Source organism: Hyaena hyaena, unplaced genomic scaffold (genome assembly GCF_003009895.1).
Source record: "Hyaena hyaena isolate Hyena2069 unplaced genomic scaffold, ASM300989v1 scaffold_680, whole genome shotgun sequence".
NCBI classification, from domain to species: domain Eukaryota; kingdom Metazoa; phylum Chordata; class Mammalia; order Carnivora; family Hyaenidae; genus Hyaena; species Hyaena hyaena.
Window position 1 is genome coordinate 660,012 of NW_024081312.1, and position 23,593 is coordinate 683,604.

The following is a 23,593-nucleotide window of genomic DNA, read 5'->3' on the forward strand; positions in this document are numbered from 1 at the left end:
TCACCACAATAAGTGTAGTCATCATTTGCCATGCAATGCTATTATGATGTTATTGACTGCATTCCCACGCTGTGCCTTTCATCTCTCTTACTTATTTATTTTTTAACTGGAAGTTTGTACTAACCTTTGTTTTTGTGCCATGGACCTCTTTGGCTGTATGGTGAAGCCTGGAGAGCCATTTTCAGAAGAATGTTTTTAAATGTGTAAAATATTTTGGATTACAAAGGAAATAGCTATTGAAATAAAATTATTCAAATCAAAATAAAACAAATCAAATAGCTATTGAAATCAAATAAAAATTTGATATAGTAATTATATGTGCCTTATTAACTCATTAAAAAACAAGATCTAGAAGTGGACATAATAATTAACATAAGTTGGAGATAGTGATGAGCGTAAATGATATTTTGGGTTATCTGTAGCAACTGTAATGTGGTCCAAAAATATTTGTGTTTTCTTGTGATTGCAAAGGCACAAGTACTGCCAATACTATTGTGGTTTGTGACCTACATTCATAATAAAAAGATAAGCTAAAATGAATTTTATTCACAGCTTTAGTTCATTGTAATTTCCTGGATGCCTGAATTCTATGGCAAGTTAAAAAGAAAAACAAACAAAACACCTTGTGCTAAGAGAGAAAATTTAAACTAATTTTGACAGACTGAGGAGGTATCTAGGTGAATGAAATAGAAATGGGTTTAGGACATATGGAACGGCATGCAAAGGCATGGAAACATGAGACAGGGTCAGGGACTGTCAGCAGATTGTTTGGTTAGAATGAAGAATGAATCTGAAAATGTGGGAAGAGACGAAGCTGGAAAGTTTGGCAGAATCTCCTATCTTTGGAAGATGGGTTGATTATACATTATGGTGATTACATGTAATCCTGTCTTTACTATGCTTGAAATCTTTTGGAATTTCTCCACTGCCTAGAATATATAGTACAAGTGTCTTACAGTTGCTCTTTATAACCTATTTCCAGCTTTCTTTTCTAGTCTTATTTACCACCACATTTCCTGTCACATACTATGCTTCAAGGATTCTCAAATATAATGCTGCATTTATACATACTATTCTTTTCACCTCTACTAATCAGCTGGATGATCACTTCCTGTGCCTCAGTTGCCTCATCTGTAAAATGGGGACAGTAAATACCTCAAAGAATTGTTGTGAGATTAAATTAAATAGGTATTGAAACTTGCTTGGAACAATGCCTAATACATGGTAAGCTCTCAGTTTAAATGATAGCTATTTTTATTATTGTTATTACCTATCTTGTTCCCCTAGCCCAACTGGCCAACTCTATACATTCTTTAAAACCTAATTCAGACAATATCTCCTTCTGAAAGTCTTGCTGATCAGTTAACTTTTACTTCCTTCAGATAGAATTAATAACTTCCTCTTCTGTATTATATCAGGATCTCATATAATTTCAATTCTTGTATTTTCACGATGTATTGCAATCTTATATTTCTATATCACTTTTCACTGTTATGTTGTTGAACCCTTAAAAATAAGGGCTGAATATTACTTTTGAATGTTACTTTTTGATTATTACTTAAAATCTGCAGTGTTTGATTTTACTAGGGGGAGGTGGCAACCTCTAATAAGTGGTTCCAGTGATGAGATACCTCTCAGCTTTAATGTTAGACTATTTGGTGTAGGTTTTTAATTACAATAGGATATTAGCCACTCTTTTTATACATATCCTTTATATATTGGTATTTTATTCTAGACTGGACCTTAATTATTCACACTATGGACTACACACTGTTCCTTGGGGGAATTCAAAGACTTCTGTGGCATCAATTACTGTGAAATGATAACTCCTGAATCTTAAGCTGGATCTCTGTCTTCTAGGGTAATTGCAAAATATCCAAAATGTAAACCATCTCACTTCTCGTTGAGCAACAAGAAGCCTCAGTGCGATATGCTAAAAAGGAACAAAATTTTTTTAAAACTCTTGAACCTTCTTTAGCATCACTCTTACTAACTTGGTTTGTGCTCTCATAATTTCTCACCGTCTGAATTAGTGCATACTTCTCTAAAAATTGATTGATTTTTTCTGATTAATAAAAATGAATCCTTTCCCTTTATAAATAAAAGCTCCAGCTATGTAGCAAATATGTGCTTTAGCAATTCCATCTTCCAAAGCTAACCACTGTTCACTCTATATTCTGTTCAAGGTATATTCTGCTATACTTTTACATGTGTATATAAACACATTTATTTTTTGATTTATGCAGCAGTCTATCAGTTTCCTTGTCTCTAGTGTCCTTGTAGTCTATTATTGACATTTGTTTTTCTAAAGCATGGGTGAGTGAGTGACTCCTCTAAAAGGCAATCTCATCAGCCTATTCCTTTACTCAATATCTCCAAAGGGCTGTCCATTTCCTGTGGGGTAAACTTTTAAGAAGACATACCAAATCCTGAAATCCTGCATGATCTGGCCCCTTGCTAACCCTCTAGCCCTGGAATCAGGCTGGATTGTGTTGCATTCCTGCTTTGAAGCATTGGGCAAGTTTTTTTCAACTGCGCAGTGAAGATTAAAAATAATATCACAAGGAGATAACAGCATATAAAATGGCAAGCATACTGCCTGCCTTAGAGTTAATAAATATTGGCTATTGTGGAAGAACAAAATGTTTTTGTATGTATGTGTTCAATCTCTCTTGCTTTAGGAGCAGGATCCTTTGAGATGCTGATTAGGTAATGCTTGAACATAATTAGAGAGAAGGGTAGAAATAAATCGATTTGAATAGATTTGGAAGAAGATGCGAGGTGAAAACCAGAGTGGCAGAGAAAGATGAAGTGATGCCAGTTCCCACAGTTATTATTTATTTGTGGGAGAACGGAGGTGGCAATAAAGTTCGAGAAAGAAGAGATTTTAGAGAAGCAGCTGTTAGTGTTTATCTTTGAAAACATGAAGGAAGACTTCTAGGATGTTTTGCTAACTCCCTCCACTTCCAGTTCCCCACATTTTAGTTATTTGGTATAGACTTTAGATTTACGTTTCTTCAGAATTTGACGATGGGTCAGTTTGGCCATGAACTAGTCCAGGGATATTCCATTTACACAATTATTATTTGCCATCCTTTAGCGTCCATTACCCTGCTTGAAACTCTGACATCTGCTTGTAATTTATTAATCTAACAAAAATCTGACTGACTTCTCTTCACCCCGTTTGCCAAATAGCCTGTTTTCAAAGGTCAGTCCCTAAACGATTGTGTCTTATCTGATACTCCAACACTAAAATTTTTCTATTTTTTAATTTTTAAAATAATTTTTTTTGTTTCCAACCCAGCTTCCAATTGTTTATCTTTACACCTCTGCTGATCTCTTTGGAGCCAGGAGCGGCGTCTTAGAAATCTAGTAGTTTAGTGTATGGTACAAAGTAGATGCTTAGTAAATGTTGATTGAATGAGTATCTTGTGCATCATCTTACTGACATCACATCCTGTGTGCAGCGGCGTCAGTTTGCGTTACTCGGCAGGAGGCCCAGAGGTCCGAGGGTTTAAGTCATTGTTTATAAACTGCATCGAGTATCTCAGACACAAGTTAAGGTTTTACAGAGGCCACAAGAAGCGCCAATTATCAGATCCTAAACTAGGGGCGGAACCCCGCTGATTGGGAAGCGCCGGGCCTCGATTACTCTCCGGCAATAGAAGGTGCGAGGGAGGGAGCGAGCAGCTCACTTATCGCGGTGTTTCCTCCCTCCTCCCAAGGGAGCTCTCGCGAGAGGAGCCAGGGTAAGATGGCCGTGCCCTGTTTTTCGGTGTGAGGTAGTGGCGGCGGTTGCGGCAGCGGGGACGGGGATCCTGGTGTCGTGGGCACCTGAGCTCTAGCTCCCCCCAGCGAGCGCGCGTCCCTCCGTGCCTAGGCGAGAGCCAGCTCTTCTTCCTCCAGGAGATGCGTTTGTCCCGGGCTCGGGGGCGCCCTGAGAGTTCATGCTGCGCTGGAGGATCCCGGCCACCGCTCTAATCGCCTTGCGCCGCCGCAGCGCCAGCCCCGTCGCGGGCGGTGAGCCTCCCGGATCCCCTCTTTGCCCCTGGCGGCGATGACCGGGGAGAAGATCCGCTCACTGCGGAGAGACCACAAGCCCAGCAAAGAAGAGGGGGACCTGCTGGAGCCCGGGGATGAGGAAGCGGCGGCTACCCTAGGCGGCACCTTTACGGGAGGCAGGCTCCGGACAGGCGGCGGCAAGGGCGGCAAAGCCTGTCATAAGATCTTCAGTAACCATCACCACCGGCTGCAGCTGAAGACAGCTCCGGCCTCCTGCAGTCCCCCTGGCGTCCCGGCCCTGCCGCTGCACAGTGCCTCCGTGACCACCACCACCCAGTCCCCGGCTCTTCTAGCGGGCACTAACCCCATTGCTGTCGTCACAGATGGAGGCACTTGCCCCGCACACTACCCGGTACACGAGTGCGTCTTCAAGGGGGATGTGAGGAGACTGTCCTCTCTCATCCGCACGCACAATATCGGGCAGAAAGATAATCACGGTGAGGAGTGCTCGTCCCTCTCCACCTCTCCTTTCCCGAACCTATGGTGTGCCTGTCCAGGCCTCTGGAATCCTAGGCTTCTCTCCAGCAGACCTTTCTTTCCTCTCCTTTGCTCATCCTCCGGGCCAAATGCCTGTAAATCATGACCGTTTCAGTAATAGCATGCCAGTGGTCAGGGGATGGGTGCTTGTGGGTGCAAAGGAATGTTTCCTTCTTGCCCACTTCAAAGTTTCCTCCGAGAGGCTGTTGTGTTTAAGACAGGCCTTCAATGTATTGATTTTCACAAAGAAATTTAAAATTGCCCCTTATCCAACCTGGCCTTCCTATGTTTATGGAACCGTGTTTCTTTTCTTTCTTTCCCCTTCTCCCACCTGGGGATCTCGAATTTTACCGTACTAATGGCCCACCTCCCTTCATTACTCAGGTGCAGATCCCAACTTGATTGTAACTGGTTGTGATTTCTACCTGCCCTCAGGTTGTCTGTTTCTCTTTCTCTGCTTTCAGGAAGCTTAGTTTGATACAAATGTGTCTACGTATTGCATTTGAGATGGGCTATAGAATGCTTTGACTTGTGAAAGCCACAATGTATACATTTGTTGGCATTTGATACCTGGAGTAAGTAAAGTGACTTCAGTGGCTAAGGTTTTGGAGTAGAGTTTTGAGTGTTTTGTTTGTTTTACATAATTGCCAGAATGTTTCATCTTGATGACTGTGACTAAAAATAGCACTCAGGTTTTTCATAGTAACTTCATCATAAGCTATATGGCAAAATATTATTTATTATTCAAGGACTGTATTTCTACTTTCTGCGGTAACTCGTCAGCTGAATTTTTTGTTTCTTTAGTTTTAAAAACGTAATGTAATTGAGTTGACTTCCAAGCAGCAGTGTATTTATTAATGAAAACTAATGTCAACACTGATATTTTCAACATTTAAGAAGCCATTTTAAATTGAATAGTTGACAAATACTATTTATAGCTCTGCTTTTGACTGAACAGGACTATTGTATACATTCAATTAGAACACACTCAACTCTGTTCAAAATAATATATAATACATGAATGAGATGCTTGCCTGAGGAATAAGCTCCCTTAATTCCAGTACACTCTAGGCTTCTTATCTGAAATTAGGGCAAAAATTGAGATTAAAAAAATAATATTTCTATTGGTTGTGTAATTCTCTAACAACTGTACTTGTATATGAATTTCCAATATTGACTTTTAAAATAGTTGCCTTTTAAAAACTATTTTTGAAAGAGAGAGAGAGAGAGAGAGAGGCAGAGAGAGAGAGAGGGAGACACAGAATCTGAAGCAGGTTCCAGGCTCTGAGCTGTCAGCACAGAGCCCGACTTGGGGCTGGAACTCACAGAGATCATGCCTTGAGCCAAAGTCAGACACTTTACCAGCTGAGCCACCCAGGTGCCCCTGAATTTCCAATATTATAATAATATCATTGTCATTTATCATAATTCAAATCCTCAAAAAAGCACCTGAAAGCTGCGCCCAGTTTTTCATTCCTACATATATTTAATCATTTTACTGTTATTGCAACAAGCAAAATATTGTTTGTTGATCGTAGTGAATTAGAATCCTAAATCCCTTATACTCTTGTCTTTAGCCCACTGAACTTCATTTTTTAAATAGCCTTGATATACCAAATGTTTATATTTGTATTTAGCTGCCCTTGTATTGCTGGTATTTCTGATGACTGTAACCAGTGGTTCACATACCTGTAGAAAGTGTAATCCCCCTTCCCCCCACAATATATATTCTCATCTCTCACCATGAAGTCGCCTAGGAAGAGTAACTTACATTTAATGTGCTGCTTATTTAGTCCCTTTTCTTACTGTAGTTGCATGATTTCCCCATTACATTACTTTTATTCCTGATATTTTACTAACCTGGATACTTATTTAGGTTTTAAGAATGTTTTTTCCTTCAGATTACAAAAGATAAATGCTTTTTAAATCCCCAAGTAAATTCAAGCTGTATATTATATTTGGATTGTTATAACGTGATAAGTGCATAGCAGATTCATACACTCATGCAGGTGCATAACAGAACCATGCAATCATACCACATCATACCACATAGTTTTATATATTCCTTCTACAGCATGATGATGATGATGATCATCATCATCAGTACAGTTTACTGAATGTGTCAGCACTATGCTAAATGTTACCTATATTATCACATTTAATTCACACAATAACCTTGCAAAGCAGATTGCTTTATGCTTGTTTTAAAGGTGAGAAAAGTGAAGCCTAGAGATGCAAGGAAACTACTAAAGTTGAATACTTGTTACAAATTGCAGAGTTGGGAACTGAACTAATAGCTAGGACTCCAAAGTATGTGGTCAACCTCTGTAAATATTTCTATTAGTCAGGACGTACTATACTGCACAGAAGTAAATTCTAAGAATGCGTAATATGGTAACTTACAACAAAGTTCTTTAATATATATTTTCTCATTTAATCCTTATGGTAGCCTTATGGAGAGATTTTGCCTTTGGACAAATTTCAGAGTTTTGCTGTAGAGCCCAAACCTGTCACTCTTGTCGGTTCTGCTTCTTTTTTATGTAATGGCACAAATAAATGGGCTACCTCATCCACATGACAAACCTTTAGATATTTGACAAGAGCTATCATGTTCTTATCTATAAGTTAAACATTCCTAACGTCTGTATCCATTCTTCATTTGGCGTGGATTGTAAAGTGCTTAGATGGTCCTAAAACATTAAATGCTATATACAAGTGTTAAATAAGTAAATGAAAATCTTAATCATCATCTTTTAGGGAAACTCTGTTAATTCTTCCCTATGAGGACAGCGCTGAGAAGTAACCTGAGTGTCAGAGCTATAGTAGCCTCATAAGCAAAGACAAAAAGCAATATATTGCTTTAAGCAATGTATGTTTAGAGCTAAACAGTGTGCCATTACACGTTAAGTAATGCAGTGCAAGAGTATGATAATTTTTTAAATATTGCTTTTTCTCAAGTGATTGCCTATCTCTCCATTTTGTCCCTTGTTGCAGTTATGTTTTTAACCTAAAACAGGACTTTACATTTATTAATCTTGTTCATTTTGATCCTTCATTCTACCTAGCTGGAAAGCTTACTGTACCCTAATCTGGTCATTTATCTCACTATTCATTAGCTCTTTCAGTTTCTAGTGATTTGATAAACTTTTTAAATGTATTTTTGTGTATTTACAAATTACTGACTTGAATGGGAGCAAGGATTGAGCTTTTTCTTTTCTGATAAAATGTTGGTTGAGTGTGAGTTGCTTTTTCTGAGTCATCAGTTATCTTGAGGAATACTATCTTTGGATCCAAACAAATCTGTAGAAATATAAGTTAACTACAGTAATAGCTAGAACTTCGTGAATATACTGTGTTCAAGTATGCCCAATGATTGTGACTCATTGTATATTTAGTAAAAGCATTTTTTTGGGGGTGGAAAAAAGGTACACCATATGAAATGTTCACAAATTTATTTTTATTAACTTTTTAAAAGTTATTTTGGGGGAGGGGGGAGAGAGAGAGTGCACACATGCACACGTGCAAGTGGGGGAAGGGCAGAGAGAGAGAGGAGTGTGAGAATCCCAGGCAGGTTTTATGCTCCCACTGCAGATCCCAATGTGGGGGTTGATCTCACGAACCATTGAGATCATGACCTGAGCTGAAATCAAGAGTCAGACACTTAACTGACTGAGCCACTGAGGTGCCCCTAACATAAACACATTTATTAGACCTTATATCCTTAGTATATATTTAGTTATATACTATTTTTTTCTTTAGTATGGAATTAAAGTTTAAGTCTAAGCCTCTTTTCACATTGTAAAATTTTTTCTGAATCACTTTTTGCCATTGGTAGTTAAAACATCATGGTGACATGCTATTTTTTAATTGATGGTAATGATTTTTACTTCTTTAGCACCTTTAGAATTGAGAATGCTTCTGAAGCATATAGAAAACTTTTCTTGATTTTTGACTACACTTCCTATTTGTTAAACTTGTAATTTTGTTTTTCCCTTGAGTTAAATATCCTTAGACATAAAGTACTTTCCCTTGGACATTAATCAGAAGCTCTTAGGTACCAGAATGATTGAAATTCTTGATATATGAATTGCTTAAACCAGCTTTTCCTAGATGTGAAAAATTTCTGATGTATTCTGAGAGATTTGGCAGTTTCCACTGCCGTTAATTACATTGCCTGGCATGTGACAAGCTGTCTTCTCTATATGGTTAATTTTCATTTTTAATGAGTTGTAGCATAATCTTGGTGTACCTATTTCACACAGTGATTGGAGATTTCAAATGTAAGTTAAATCTCAACTGAGAGTATTGCTGCTAATGCTGGTAACTCAAGGGAATAATAATGAAATGGTTAACATGTGTAACCTCTCTGCATGGTGGTGGCTGGCAGATTTCTTCAGACAGGGATTTTAAAACATCTTAATTTCAGAAAGATTAAAAATATATGTTTGGGAATTGAGGCAATAGGATAATCTGATGCCTATATGGTATGTTTATTTTGGCTTATTCTATATAAATCTTTAAATTTCATTTTGATATTTTTTTCTGCTTTGTTTTTGTCACTGAAATCTTTATGATGGGTGATGCAAGAAAATAATGCATTTTATGTCTGTTTGAGAAGAGGCAATTATAAAGCTACACTTTGCATGTCAAAAATTTTTTTGAATTAACTGTTGGGTGAACAATGTTAGCCAGGAGGGTTAAAATGATGGTTTATCTTTAAAAGAACAGTAATAGCTTTGTATTTTTCTCTTCGTGTTTTGTGGTCTTTTCTGGACTTTGGTTTTGAAAGGCAGACCTCAGTTTCTCTTAGGAAAAAAAGTGAAATACTTTCTGGAGGCTCAAGATAATCCATTAAAGTGTCATGTACCTTCACTTGGCATGAAGATGTATTGGCAGTGAAATCTGTCACTTCACTGATCTATCAGGGTTGATTCAGTTGATCTTCATGTCTATGTGAGTATAACCTCCCTCTTACCTCTTTCCCCATATGCATCTCCTAACAGACTAGGACTGTTCTTGGGTTAAGTGGCTGTTTCCTGATGGCATTATTTTAAGTATTAGAATGTGACTTGACACTTAGAATTGTTATGTGAACACATCTGCAGAGCTACCTCATAAGACGATGGAGCGAGTCCTCTTCTCCTCTTTCCTGTTTTGAGCTATATAGGAGCAGGTTTTCTGACCTTTCAACATTGGCAAAAAAGGAAGCAGAAATGAGCAGTTATTGACTATGTTGTATCCTTTGCATTCTCAGGAAGGCAGGAGAATTCTGGAAGATTCCTTGAAGAATTGAATTTTAGGTAGTGTGTCCCAAGTTAATGTCATTCTTAAGTCATAGAAATCTAATGTGGAGTACAATGTAATTGTCAGTCAGGATGCTTTGGGTTCTAGAAAATGAGCATAGTTCTTCAAAAATTGAGTGGGGGGCTGGGTAGTCAAACAATGAGTTCCTTCATATACTATTTATTTCATTGGGGGATAGATTGGAACATTAGTTTCAGAGCGAGACTGATATTGCTGGGGATAGGAAAAAGAGAAAAGGTCTTCTTTCTGTTTGAAGATTATGGATGGTGTTTGTTATCAGGATATATTGGGTTTAATTGTGTGGCTTAGTTGAACTTCATCTGTTGTTGAGTCTGTTACTCTTGTTGAAACCTTAAAGATGATCCACAGTATTAGGAGGCCATCTTTATATTTGGAATTAGATCTAAGTTTGAGACCACACTTCTCTACAGACTGGTTTTTATGAAATTCTGCTATTTGCGTAACTACTGAAATAAGTAGCTATAATATAATATCTACTTCTGGGGACATTATAGTCTTGAATAGGAGACTGCATTTGAAAATATCTTAACTCTGAAAACTCATATAGTAGTAATACCCATTGATACCAATACCTTGCTCTTAGTTTTGGTGTTAAGTACCTTCCAGCAGAAGACATTCCTGTTCTTGAGGTTTAGATAGTACTTCAGTTGAGATTTTTATCTGATACTGGAATTCATACTGCCTGTCAGTCTTCTAAAGAGTTAGGTTTATTTGAGTCTCATAGAAGTCATCTTGGTCTACTCACTGGTTATAGTGCATTTTGATTCTTGGCTGTAAGTATTTATCAGGCATGTTAATGCATGTGCTCTCTTACTCAGCACTATGCTGAATTCTGTACAACCACCTGTGCTGTGTTGAATATGCTCTTTAGCACCTATATCCTTTGATTGACTTTCATAGAGAATCATGTGGAGACCTGCATTGTTCTGTGATGGAATGCTTTTTGGAGAGTTAAAAACAGATTTTAACACTATTCTAATGGTTCTTTGGAGTTATTTCTTTTCTTCGTTCATTCATTCCTTCATTTAACAGTTATATACTGAGCTCCTACTATGTGACATGTTTTAGGTGCTGGGGTTGCAGCAGTACATGAAGAAAATTAGGGAGCAGATATTTGGCAGAATAGTTTCAGATCGAGAATAACAAACATAAAAGTACCATGTTCAAAGGGGTAGAAGGAAGGCCAACTGTGGCTGGTACAGGGGAGAGTGGTAAGCGATAGGAGTATATTTGAGAAGTAGTAGAGGGTATAAGCATATGGAACTTTTGTAGACCAAAAGGATTTTGGCTTTTACTCTGAGCAAAATAGGAAGTGAGGTTTTTAAGCAGAGGAGTTACACAATCTGATTTTAAAAGGCTCAGTCTGGCTGCTATATGAAGCAAAACTTGAATGGGCAAGGGTCAGTTTAACATGCTATTACAACTGGAGGTAGCTGTGGAAATATTGAAAAGGTAGACTGGTTAGGAGTCTATGATGGATGTACTAGTGTGTGTGTGTGTGTGTGTGTGTGTGTGAGAGAGAGAGAGAGAGAGTTTTAGTATAGTACTGTTTATGAGAGAAAATACAAGAATTAATTCTCTTTTTACTGCTTGGTTGGATGGGATTTGAAGGTGTCTGTGGAAGTTAGAGCTATGAGCAATTCCTGTTTTCTCCCTAACTAGGGATCAGGTAACATCAAAACTATTTTTGTAATAACACAAAGTCATTGCTTGCCTTTTACACTGTGCTCACACTTCTGCTGATGTCACAAAAGCAGTGGTGGGTAAAATTATCGGAACCCGAGTATGAATCAAACACCAAACCTGCTGGTATTCATTGTGTGTTCATGTATTGCTTATGCCACATATTTGGAGTTAAAAAAAAAAAAAAAAAACAGTTTCATTTAATGTCTTTGATGAAGCTGTAGAAATGATTAACCAAGTCTTAATCTTGAGTACATATCTTTTTTATATTCCTTGTGACATAATACAGATTTTTCATGATGCTCTTCTGGACACTGAAGAGAAAATAAGAGAAAACATTTGTATAGTTATTTGAGTTGTAAGCCAGACTAGCAGCTTTTGTCACAGAACACCATTTTTACTTGAAAGAACAGCTTACAGACAAACTATGGCTATTCCAATTTGGATACTTGGCAGACATTTTCTGGAAAATGAATGAAGTAAGCCTGTGACTTCATGGAAGACAATTGGTAGTATTTGTTGCCGATGAAAAAATTCAAGCTTTGGATCAAAAATTAGAATTTGGGAAGCTTGTCTTTGTTACTTCAAGTTTGACAGCTTTCCAGGATTCAAAGACTTCTCTGGTCAGATTGATGGTATTTTGATTTTTTTTTTCGTGTGTGTGTGTGTAATGAAATGTGTTGACATTTGGAAGATCTACGTAACTGAGTTAGCTGGTATTTTTCAGACGATCAGTGCATGGTGTTTCAAAATCATGTCAAAGATCCATTTAAAGTACAAGAGAAACCAGTGGAATTCAGTGTAACTCAATGCAAAAAGTTTAGTTTTAGATTTCACATTGCAACTAACTGTTAAGAAATGACCACTTACTGGGGCACCTGGGTGGCTCAGTAGGTTAAGCGTCCAACTTCAGCTCGGGTCTTGATGTCACCGCTCATGAGTTCGAGCCCCACATTGGGTTCCACACTGACAGCTCAGAGCCTGGAGCCCGCTTTGGATTCTGTGCCTCCCTCTTTCTCTGCCCCTCCCCTGCTCACACACTATCTCTCTCAAAAATAAATGAATATTAAAAACAAATACAGAAATGACCACTGAGTTTTGGTGTAGTAGCAGAGAACACCTCCAGTTATTTAAAAAGGCTGTTAAAATACCCCTCTTCTTCTGAACATCTTCTGAACTAGATTTAGTTCAAACCAAAGCAAAATTTATACATGATTGAATGCAGAGATAATTATAAAAATCTAGCATTTTTTATTAAGCCAGACATTAAAGAACTTTATTTTAATTTTTAATTAAAGAGTTTATTTTTTAATGTTTTATTTATTTCTGAGAGAGGGAGAGCGAGCAAGCGAGCGTGACAGCGTGAGCAGGGAAGGATCAGAGAGAGAAGGAGATACAGAATTGGAAGCAGGCTCTAGGCTCTGAGCTAGCCGTCAGCACAGAGCCCGACGCAGGGCTCAAACCCGTGAACCATGTGATCGTGACCTGAGCGGAAGTCGGATGCTTAACCAACTGAGCCACCCAGATGCCCCTAACTAAAGAGTTTAAAATAGCATCATTCCTCTTGATCTCAGGGTTGTGAGTTCGGGATCCATGATTGGCGTAGAGATTACTTAAAAAAAATTAAGCACCTTTAAAAAAATAAATAAATAAAAAAATAAAATAGCATCATTCCTGTTATTTATTTTTGTTTTGTTTTTGGAAAATGCAATTATTTTTTTCATAAAAATTTTTATTAATTTGTAATAGTGATTGTAATTTTAAAATTAATAAAATTCTACATTTAATTTTAATTTCTGATATGGTAAATATCAGTAGATTTGTCCATATAAATAATCCACATAAAAGATCTTTTTTAAAGATCTTTAATAATTCTTTTTATAAATAAGATTTTAAGTTGATTTATTTTAGAGAGCGAGTGAACAAAAGAGGGGCAGGGAGAGGGAAAGAGAGAGAACCCCAAGCAGGATCCACACTGTCAGTGCAGAGCCCAATGAGACCATGACCTGACCTGAAATCAAGAGTGGGATGCTTGATAACTGATTGAGCCACTCAGGTGACCCAAGATCTTTAAGAATATAAATGGAATCTCGAGACCAAAAAGTTTGAACACTGTTGGTTTAGTAAAAATTAGCATACAGATTTCAGAGTCATGACTCACACAATTTTTAGATATATAATTTTAGGAAATAACTACTGTTTGCTTTATTTTTCTTACCTACAAAATAGGAATAATATTTATCTCATAGGGTGTTGGAGTTTGATAAGGTTTATAAAGTATATAGCATAGTGTTGGGCACATATAATAGATGCCCTGTAAATCCAGTCTTTTGTTTGATAATTTGCACACTTTAGCACTGCAGTGGTCTTAATGTTACTGGAATATTTATTATTCATTTGACAGAACAGAATTCAGTTTATTTACCAAGTAGAACCAAGGCATCTGATTTCAGATTTAAAACTAAATTGTGGAAAATTGGCAGAAGGTTATTTTAAGTTTTTAATATCTTTTATGTAACAAATTAGCTTAAGCAGCAGGTTGAGGTTTTAGAAAACTGAAGGCATAGTAGATGAAGCTATTAATTAGGACATTTGGGCACTTAGTTTCATGGTATACTTGGCCAGTAAAGTAAATCCAATGTTGGCTAGAGGAGGAGGAGGATGATGAAGAAAATGATGATGATTTGCATTTAAAATAATTGAAATCGAAGCATGATGTTTGGCATCCTTAATTATAATGTGTTATTTCTGGTTATGTACTTACGTATAAAATAAGAGGGATTGGATAGTTTAATGTAAAGTCATTTCTAGTTCATAAATCTTTTAATTTTTTTATGTTTATTTATTATTGAGATAGGGAGAAACAGCATGAGTGGGGAAGGGGCAGAGAAAGAAGAGAGGGAGACACAGAATCTGAAGCAGGCTCCAAGCTCTGAGCTGTCAGCACAGAGCCTGACGTGGGGCTCGAACCCACAAACCGTGAGATCGTGACCTGAGCTGAAGTTGGACGCTTAACCCTCTGAGCCACCCAGGCGCCCCCACAAAGCTTTTAAAAATGTGATTAATTTTGACTTGTTATAGTAATTTTGATTCGTAAGCATCAGTAGGTACTGATGCTTTTACATTTCACCTTTATTTTCCTTGAAGGTTTAACAGTAACAAAACAGAGTAATGATGTAGATGCGTAAAGTCCTGCTTTCTTTACCTAGGTGTTCTATCTAGACTCTGGTAAATTCTCCTTAATTTGTGTAGTTTTTTGAATAGTAAAAATAGTTTTCCTCCCACTCCTCTTTACCCACTCAGTCACCCTTCTTGACAGCAACTGGAGTTATCAGTTCCTTGTTTTCTTTTTGTCACCATTTAGAACATGGTCCTTTTTTTTTTTTTTTTTTTTTTAACCTCGGAATATAGAGAAGTGAAGAAGGATAACTATTAGTACCTTTTCTACTATTAGGGAAAAAGTGGATATGCACAAATTTTTATGTTTGATTTTAAATGTTTCTTTTTTTACTGTCGAATTTACATATATCTCCAATCTAGACTTCTTGGAGTTCCCAGATTTTGTAATCATCTCCACTTTGGAATCTCAGAGATATTTCAAAATTCATTTGTCTAAAATGTTATTATTGTTTTCCACCTTATCCCCTCCTACCTGGTCATCCAGCCCTTTATTAAATCACATCATTAATTATCTGGTTGCTCAAGCTTCAATCATTGGGATCATTCTTTGTCTCACCGCCTCCTCCTCTCCACACATACCTAATTAACAGGTTATTTTGAGTCATTCTACTTTCTGTCTCCATTGCCACCATTTTGGACACAATTTTTTTTTTTTTCCCCCCTGGAATACCACATCGGTTTCTTATCTAGTCCTGTGTCCCCCCTCTATCCCATTTTCTGTATGGTAACAAGAGTGATCTTGAAATGTAATTTTTATCATGTCATGTCCCTGTTCAAGATCCTTCAGTGCCTTCTCCACTTACAAGTAAGTTCATATTTCTAGCCATAGTTACAGAGCCTCGCATGATCTGGCCATTGCCTGCTTCTCTGATATAATCTTGTACAAATCTCTCTTTTTTTCTTTTCTGGCCATACTTATTTTCTTTTAGTTCCTTTGATATGCCAGGTTATTTCTGGTCTCTGACTGTAATGCTTTTCTTCTCATTCTTTGATTTCTGAGTTCCTACGCCTCTTTAAGATCTCATTTTAAACATTATCTCATTAGAGAGGTTTTCCTGCCTGAAGAATCAGAAAGTTATGTATCCCTTTATTATTTTTGGTCTTAGCTCTTTGTTATTTTTCTCAACACCTATCATAATCTATTGTCTCATTTGTATATCTTCTTTAGAGAAACAACTGTTCAGATCCTTTCCTATTTTTAAATTGGGATTTTAAAAAAATTAGTTGTACAAGTTCTTTATCTGGATACTATCAAACATAATTTGCAAAATATTTTCCCCCTTGGGTTTCCTTTTCACTTTCTTTTTTTTTTTTTCCCTTTTCACTTTTTTGATGCCATTCTTTGGAGCACGTATATTTTAATTTTGACGAAGGCCAATGTATTTGTGCTTTTGTGCTGTGCTTTCGGTGTATCTGAGAAATCATTACCTAATTCAAGTTCACAAAAATTTACTTCTTTTGTTTTCAAGAGTTTTATAGCTTTAGCTCTTATAGTTAGGCCCATGATCTGTTACTTTAAATTTATTTTAAAAATGTTTATTTTTTGAGAGTGAGAGAGACAGGTAGAGAGTAGTAGGGTAGAGGCAGAGAGAGATGGAGACAGAATCCCAAGCAAAGCTCCGTGTGCACAGAGCTCAATGCAGGGTTCGAACTCACTAACTAGGAGATCATGACCTGAGCCAAAAGCAAGAGCTGGACGCTTAACCAACTGAACCACCCAGGTATCCCTAAATTTATTAGAGAGAGAGGGGGAGAGAGAGAGGGAGAGAGAGAGAATAGGAAGGAAGAGGTGAGAGAGAGGGGTGAGAGAGAGGAGGGGGGAGAGAAAGAGAGGAGAGAGGTAGAGGGAGAGAGGGAGAGAGAGAGAGAAAACACTCACAGGAGAGGGGCATAGAGAGGAGAGAGAATCCCAAGCAGGCTCTGTGCTGTCTGTGCAGAGCCCTACATAGGGCTCAAATTAACAAACCATGAGATCATGACCTGAGCCAAAATCAAGAATCAGATGCTTAACTGACTGACACCTAGCTGCTTCCTGTCCATGATCTATATTGAAATAATTCTTGAGTGTGGTATGATTGATCTGTTGATACTTAGGTCTTTCTGTATGCAAGTACATACTGTGTTGATTACTGTGGTTTTGTAGTAAGTTTTGAAATTGGGAGGTGTAAATCTTACAACTTTGATGTTTTTTCCTCAAGATTGTTTTAGATATTCTAGGTACTTTGAATTTTTATATGAATTTTAGGATCAGCTTGTCAATATCTTCAAAAAAGCTAGTTGGGATTTTGATGGAGATAATTTTAAAATTATAGACCAATTTGGGGATTATTGTCATCTTAACAATATTTAAATCCATGACCTTAGGATGTCTTTCTGTTTATTTAGGTATTATTTAATTTCTTTCATTGATATTTTGTAGTTTTAGGAATAAGTCTTGCACTCTTTTTATCTTTGATTTCTATGTAACTCCTCTATTTCTCAACTATTTGATGCTCTTTGTTTTATATAGAGTATTAGAATAGAGTGTCACAGAAAAATGCTTAAATATCAGCTTTTTCTCTTGGCTTGAGTTTAGAAAGGGATTTTTCTTTGGTTCATTTTTTTTTAATGAACTGAGAGGAAAGTGGGGGAAATCTAGTGTCCTTTCCCATACTGGTTTTGAATAAATCTTCATTCTAGGATGGATGAGCAGGAAAAAAAGTCATTTCATGGTCTTTGAAAAATATTCATTATAAAAGAAGTGTCATTAAAGTATCCCGATGATACTGTTAATAAAGTCTTGACAGTAGAGAAAATTAAATGAATCATGTAAAAAAAAATTCATTTGAAAGCAGACTGTAGAGGAAAAAGGGAAAAATTAATGAGGGATAAGTTATAACTATGGAGTTATACCTCTGTAGATTGCATTTTATGAGTAATGTGTCTTTTCAGATAATAGAATAAATGGAACAGAGGCAATACTAAGAGCTATAAGTATAGAAGAAAAACATTTTTGATCTAAAACTGGTTCAGTCCTCAAAGTTACAACTCATAGAAAATTAATAAAAATAGATTCAATATATCTCTATGATATTTTAAGTTTTAATGAAGAATTCTATACATATAGAAGTAAAGAGCACAGATTGCTATTGAACAAATGAGTATCAGTTTGGCCTTGGACCTCTGCAATATTAGAACATACTTGTGGTAACATCCTCTAACTGTAGAATTCTTTCTAGGCAGGTATTCATTTGCGCAAGCAACAATAACATTCCAGAAAATAGACTAACCACCATGCTATCATTCCTGAAAAGTATTATTGAAACAAATATCCCAAATCATAAGAGATGAATTTACATGATTAACCCAAGAAAGGAGTTGTGTCTGAAAAGCATTGCTTATGAACATTGAAACCACCTAAATATACCATAGATAAAATCTAATAATCATAGTAAATATTATAATCTTGACAGCAAATTTCCAAAAAAGAAAAATCTTTTGCTTCAGAATTTAAGACCTATATTCTATAAAGGGTAAGAAAAAGGTTTACAACCATTGATTAAACTAGTGAAACAAAAATGGAGATAAGAAGTAAAAGCATTGAGTTCCTTATTTTTTGTAAAAGGAAATCAAGTGTATGGTTAATATTTTGTTAGATATATGTTAAGTTTAAAAATATTTTCTAAAAAGGTGTAAATTTTACTACAAATAGAATTTAAAATGTTACTGTCTATATTGTGTTCTTGCAGAAGATAAATGCCATTTTATTTATTTAATGTTTGTTTATTTTTGAGAGTGAGAGAAAGACAGAGCATGAGCGGGAGAGAGAGGTAGACACAGAATCCGAAGGAGGCTCCAGGCTCTGAGCTGTCAGCACAGAGCCCAATGCAGGGCTCGAACTCACAAACCACGAGATCATGACCTGAGCTGAACTTGGAAGCTCAATCAACTGAGCCACCCAGGTGCCCATTTTAAAAGTCCAGATAAAAAAGACAGAAAAAGTCCAGACAAAAAGCAAAAGCACTTAGAAAATAGAAATTTCCAAAATTGTGATTATGGCAAATAAGGCTTTGTATTTCATTATTATATTAGTAATGGTTCTTGCCATTGTAAGTGAAACTCACTGCAAACTTAAGCTTAAGCCCAAAGGTACTTATTGATTTATATAACTGAAAGTGTTAGAGTAAGAGCCAATCTTGGGTATATATGTATCCAGATCACCTGCAGTGTTGTGAGGACTTTTTTTTTTTTTTTTTTTTTTTGAAATCTCTTAGCTTTGCTATTAGGTAGAGCTTCATTCTTTCCTTTTGAATTGTGTTTTATCTATTTCAGATTTTCAGCCTCTGCACTTGACGTTTTGTGCTGTAGAATTCTTTGTGGGAGAAAATTGTCCAGTGCATTGTAAGATATTTAGCAATATCCTTGGCCTCTACCCTCTAGATGCCATTAGCACCCCTACTCCTCAGTTTTGACAACCAGAAATGTGTCAGACATTGCCAGCTGTTCCCTTGGCATAAAATTGTCCCTGGTTTAGAACCTCTAACTTAAATGGTAGAGAATATGTGGTCCTATATTCACCTTAAAACATTGTAGTTCCAGCAGTAAAAGACAGTCTTCCCAACTAGTTCTAATACCAAAATAAAAATGCAGAAAATAATTTTCTAGTACAAGAAGAGAAAAAAAAAAAGGAATTCCCAGGTGGGAATTGTGCCCTTCTCTGAAAGAGTATTTCTAGTTGGGTATCAGACTGGTTAGGTTTGAGTTATGTGCTCTCTCTAGTTCATATACTTAAGGTATGAGGTTTGTTACTGAGAAGAAAGGAGTAGGGGGAAAATGTTTTAAAATAATAGCTATGACATCTACTAGAAGGAAAGAAAAAAACATTTACAGACACATCTAAAGGAGAGTGGAAGAGATGGAAAGTTTGTTGTGAGTCAATGGCAAAAGATTATGAATGGAAAGATTAATTACTGATGAATTTGAACTTGAGATAAGAATGATTTAAAAGTACTAAAAGGATAATTATATTTTAATAGAAGCTATGATCATTAGTGCTCATAAAATTATCTCATCTTTATGCATTAATAGTACCAAAGAATAGAAGGTACAGTATTACAGATAAGGAGAAAAGTTAAAAAATAAAATTGAAGTAGAATTTCTGCCTTTAGTAATGGACTAGATTATTAGGATTAGTCTTCCTTAGAAGCAAATAAGAATCAAATATTTAACTTAAGGTTATTGGTAGGAAGTAATTACTGGGTTGAGATCTGGCAGAAGATGGAAATCCAAAGATTTGAGCCTCGCATTTTAGGTTATTTTGCCCCCAGTAGCTTTTGCAAAACCGAAAGTAGTAGTTAAGAGGCTGAGCAGCACTTTTGATGCCCTTACTGAGGTAAGAGGAAAAAAGGCAGAGGCCAGTTCCTACTAAGTATGAATATCTCTTAAGTACTTTGCTTTTTTAGCTTGTAACTTGAAGAGCTGCACCTTAGGAATAAGGGTAAACTAAAAGTAAACCAACTCTGATAGAGGCTGAAGCACAGCTTTGAGCCATTTATGAAGGCCAGAAAAAATGTCAGTCGCTGGATTAATGAAATCTAGTACTTCCCTGCCACATGTCAAAAGCAAATGAAAGTATATGGATGGTTTGTTTCTTACACTTCACAATTTTTATACAGAGAACTCATTAAATACTATATCCAGTATAATATTATTAGAGATGCCTGGGTGGCTCAGTTGGTTGAGCTTCAGACTTTTGACTTCTGCTCAGGTCATGATCCCAAGGTTGTGGGATCAAGCCCTGCATTGGGCTCCAAGGTAAGTGTGGAGCCCTCTTTTTTTTTTTTTTTTTTTGAGAGAGAGTAGAGGGGCAGAGGAAGAAGGAGACACAGAATCTGAAGCAGGCTTCAGGCTCTGAGCTGTCAGCACAGAGCCCAATGCGGGGCTCAAACCCACAAACTGTGAGGTCATGACCTGAGCCTCAGTTGGACACTTAACTGACTGAGCCACCCAGGCAACCTGTGGAGCCCTCTTAAGATGCTCTCTCGTGCTCTTTCTCTCTTTGCCCCTCTCCCATTCATGCTCTCTCTAAAATAAAAAAATTAAAAATTAAAATCATATATAATTAAAGATGACCAACATTATAAGGAAACTGAACAACATGAGTGAAAACTGGAGGGGGGAAGGATTAAGAGAAACTCATCAGAATCTTATTTATTTTAAGTTTTATTAGAGGCTTTAAATAACAACGTTTATTATGTTCCTGGGGGATAAGAAACAAGTTTGAATATTTTAACAGAGAACCGGAAATTATAAAAATTGAAATCACATATTTGAAAGTGAGGCCAATAAAAATTCTCAAATGGAAAATATAATAACTGAAATTTAAAACTAAATAAATAGGCTTACTAACAGTTTTAGACTCTGAAAAAGACAGAACTCCTGATGTCGGAAATAGATAAGCAGAAAATATCTAATGAAAAATGGAAAGGGAAAGAAATGTTTTAAAAAATAGAAAAGGTAAGAAGTTCTACATTAATTGAACCCCAGGAGAGAAGAGAGGAAATGGAGTTAAAGCAATATTTGGAAAAATACTTGCTGAGAATTTTACAAAGTTTGTGAAAGACACTGATTCAGATATTCAAGAAGACCAACCCAAGTAGAATAAACAAAGGAATCCACACTGGAGTGAAAAGGCTGCTTAATTTGAAAAACAAAACAAAAAACACTTTTTCAAAAAAATTTGAAAAACAATGACATTGCTTTCAAAGGAGCAGTAGAAAGTTCTATGGCTGGGTTCTCCACAAAAAAGGAAACCATAAGACTACATAGAATGGGGGTGGGGGGGAAATTGTTGCCAGTCAATAATTATATACTCAGTACAATATCCTTTAAGATTGAAGTTGAATATGCATTTACAAACAAAAACCTGAGGGAATTCACTTATCAAACTGCCAGTAAAGTTAATCCTGAAAGATATGTTTTGAGTAGAAGAAAACTGTTTCTGATGGAAGATTGGAGATGAAGGAATGAAGAGCAACAAAAATGGTAAGTAAATCTAAATGAATATCAACTCTATAAGATAAAAATAAAAACTCATAAGAGTAGATAACAGCATAAAAGAGTATCACTAACCCCCTAAAAGGTCTGAAATTTTTGGAGACAAGAAGTTTGTCTTTTTGGAAAATAGCTTATACCAATAACTTGGCAACTCATGAAGTTTACTTCTTAAATATTATTGTGAGCAAAACTTTTCTGGGGACATGCTTCAGTGTATGATTATTTACAATGTGGGGGTGCCTGGGTGGCTCAGACTTTGGCTCAGGTCATGATCCCATGGTTCTTTGGTTCAAGCCCTGCATTGGGCTCTGTGCTGACAGTGCAGACAGAGCCTGCTTGGGATTCTCTCTTTCTCCCTCTCCCTGGCCCTTTCCCACTCACTCACTCTCAAAATAAATAAATAAACTTAAAAAAAAAATTTAAAAACCCAGTGTGTATTATAGTGGTTTCCATATTTCAAGTAAAATTAGTTACACGGTGTGAAAACTGGGGAGTAGATTGCCTAGTTGCTAACGGAAATTTTATTTCAGGAAAACGTAATGTGAATTGTGTCCCCAAGTCTGTCTTTTTGTTGTTGTTGTTCCTAATAGTTAAGACCAAGAAATTTATTGTAGTCTAGATTTTTGTTTTGTAAAATTATTTACAGAGAAAATTTAAGTTTATTGAATTTATTAAACTTCTACATTTTGCACAAAATACTGTCTGGCTATCTTTACAGACCGTTCTTATTTCACTGTGCTTTTATTGAGCAAAAGATTGTGTGTGTGTGTGTGTGTGTGTGTCTTAACCATCTTGGCAGATTTTTGTCAAGCTGAGAGAATGGGGTAGATCATATATGAGCTTTTAAAATTTTTGGCGGTGGTCGATGGGGGGGTACCTGGGTGGCTCACTCAGTTGAGCATCCAACTTTTGAATTTGGCTCAATTCATAATCTCCTGGTTTGTAGGATAGGGCCCTGCTTTGTGCTGACAGCACGGAGCTGCTTGGGGTTCCTTCTCACTCACTCCCCCCTCTGCCATTCCCCTGATTGTGCATGTGTGCATTTTCTCTTTCTGAAAATAAAAAAAAATTTTTTTTTTCTTTTGGTTGGAGAGAATGAGAGCATGTGTGTGCGGGTGTGATGCTCAAGCAGGGGAGGGGCAGAGGGAGTGGGAAAGAGAGAATCTTAAGCAGACTCTACACCCAGTGCAGAGCCTGTCCCGGGTGCTCCATCTCATGATCATGAGATCATGACCTGAGCCAAAATCAAGAGTATAAGATGCCTAACTTATTGAGCCACCCAGGTGCCTCAGATCATATATAAAGTTTTTAGAATACATAGTTAAATCTTGTTTTATCCTGTATATGATTTCTTGATAGGTGTGCAGCTTATTTTATAGGCAGAAATTGTTCATGTGGTGCCTTCTGTAAAAATGGTAATACTGGGGCGCCTGGGTGGCTTAGTCGGTTAAGCGTCCGACTTTCGCTTAGGTCATGATCTCGCGGTTCGTGGGTTCGAGCCCAGAGTCGGGCTCTGTGCTGACTGCCAGCTCAGAGCCTGGAGCCTGTTTCAGTCTGTGACTCCCTCTCTCTCTGACCCTCCCCTGCTCACGCTGTCTCTCTCTCTCTCTTAGAAATAAATAAAAAACATTAAAAAAAACTAATACTGAATCTGAAAATTAGTATACACAATTTTATTTAGTAACTTCATTTTCAGATATTACTATAGCTTTGCTTTCTTTTATAATCAAGAGGTTTTTAGGCTACTAGTGTGGCTTAGAGTATGTATCACTTTGAAATTAAATTAGTCATTGTATAACATCAACTAATAGGACATATTCCAAACTTCATA

The 23,593-nt window shown here is 36.8% G+C and overlaps 1 protein-coding gene across 1 annotated transcript in view; it reads left to right on the forward strand.

Moving 5' to 3' along the window:
• The first annotated feature begins 3,308 nt into the window (after positions 1 to 3,308).
• ANKRD13C (ankyrin repeat domain 13C) overlaps positions 3,309 to 23,593 on the forward strand; it is a 95,011-nt gene continuing 74,726 nt past the window's right edge. Inside the window, exon 1 of the mRNA XM_039217316.1 lies at positions 3,309 to 4,499. Within this exon, the coding sequence (XP_039073247.1) occupies positions 4,058 to 4,499 (442 nt within the window). The 5' untranslated portion in view covers positions 3,309 to 4,057. The remainder of the gene's footprint in view (positions 4,500 to 23,593) is intronic.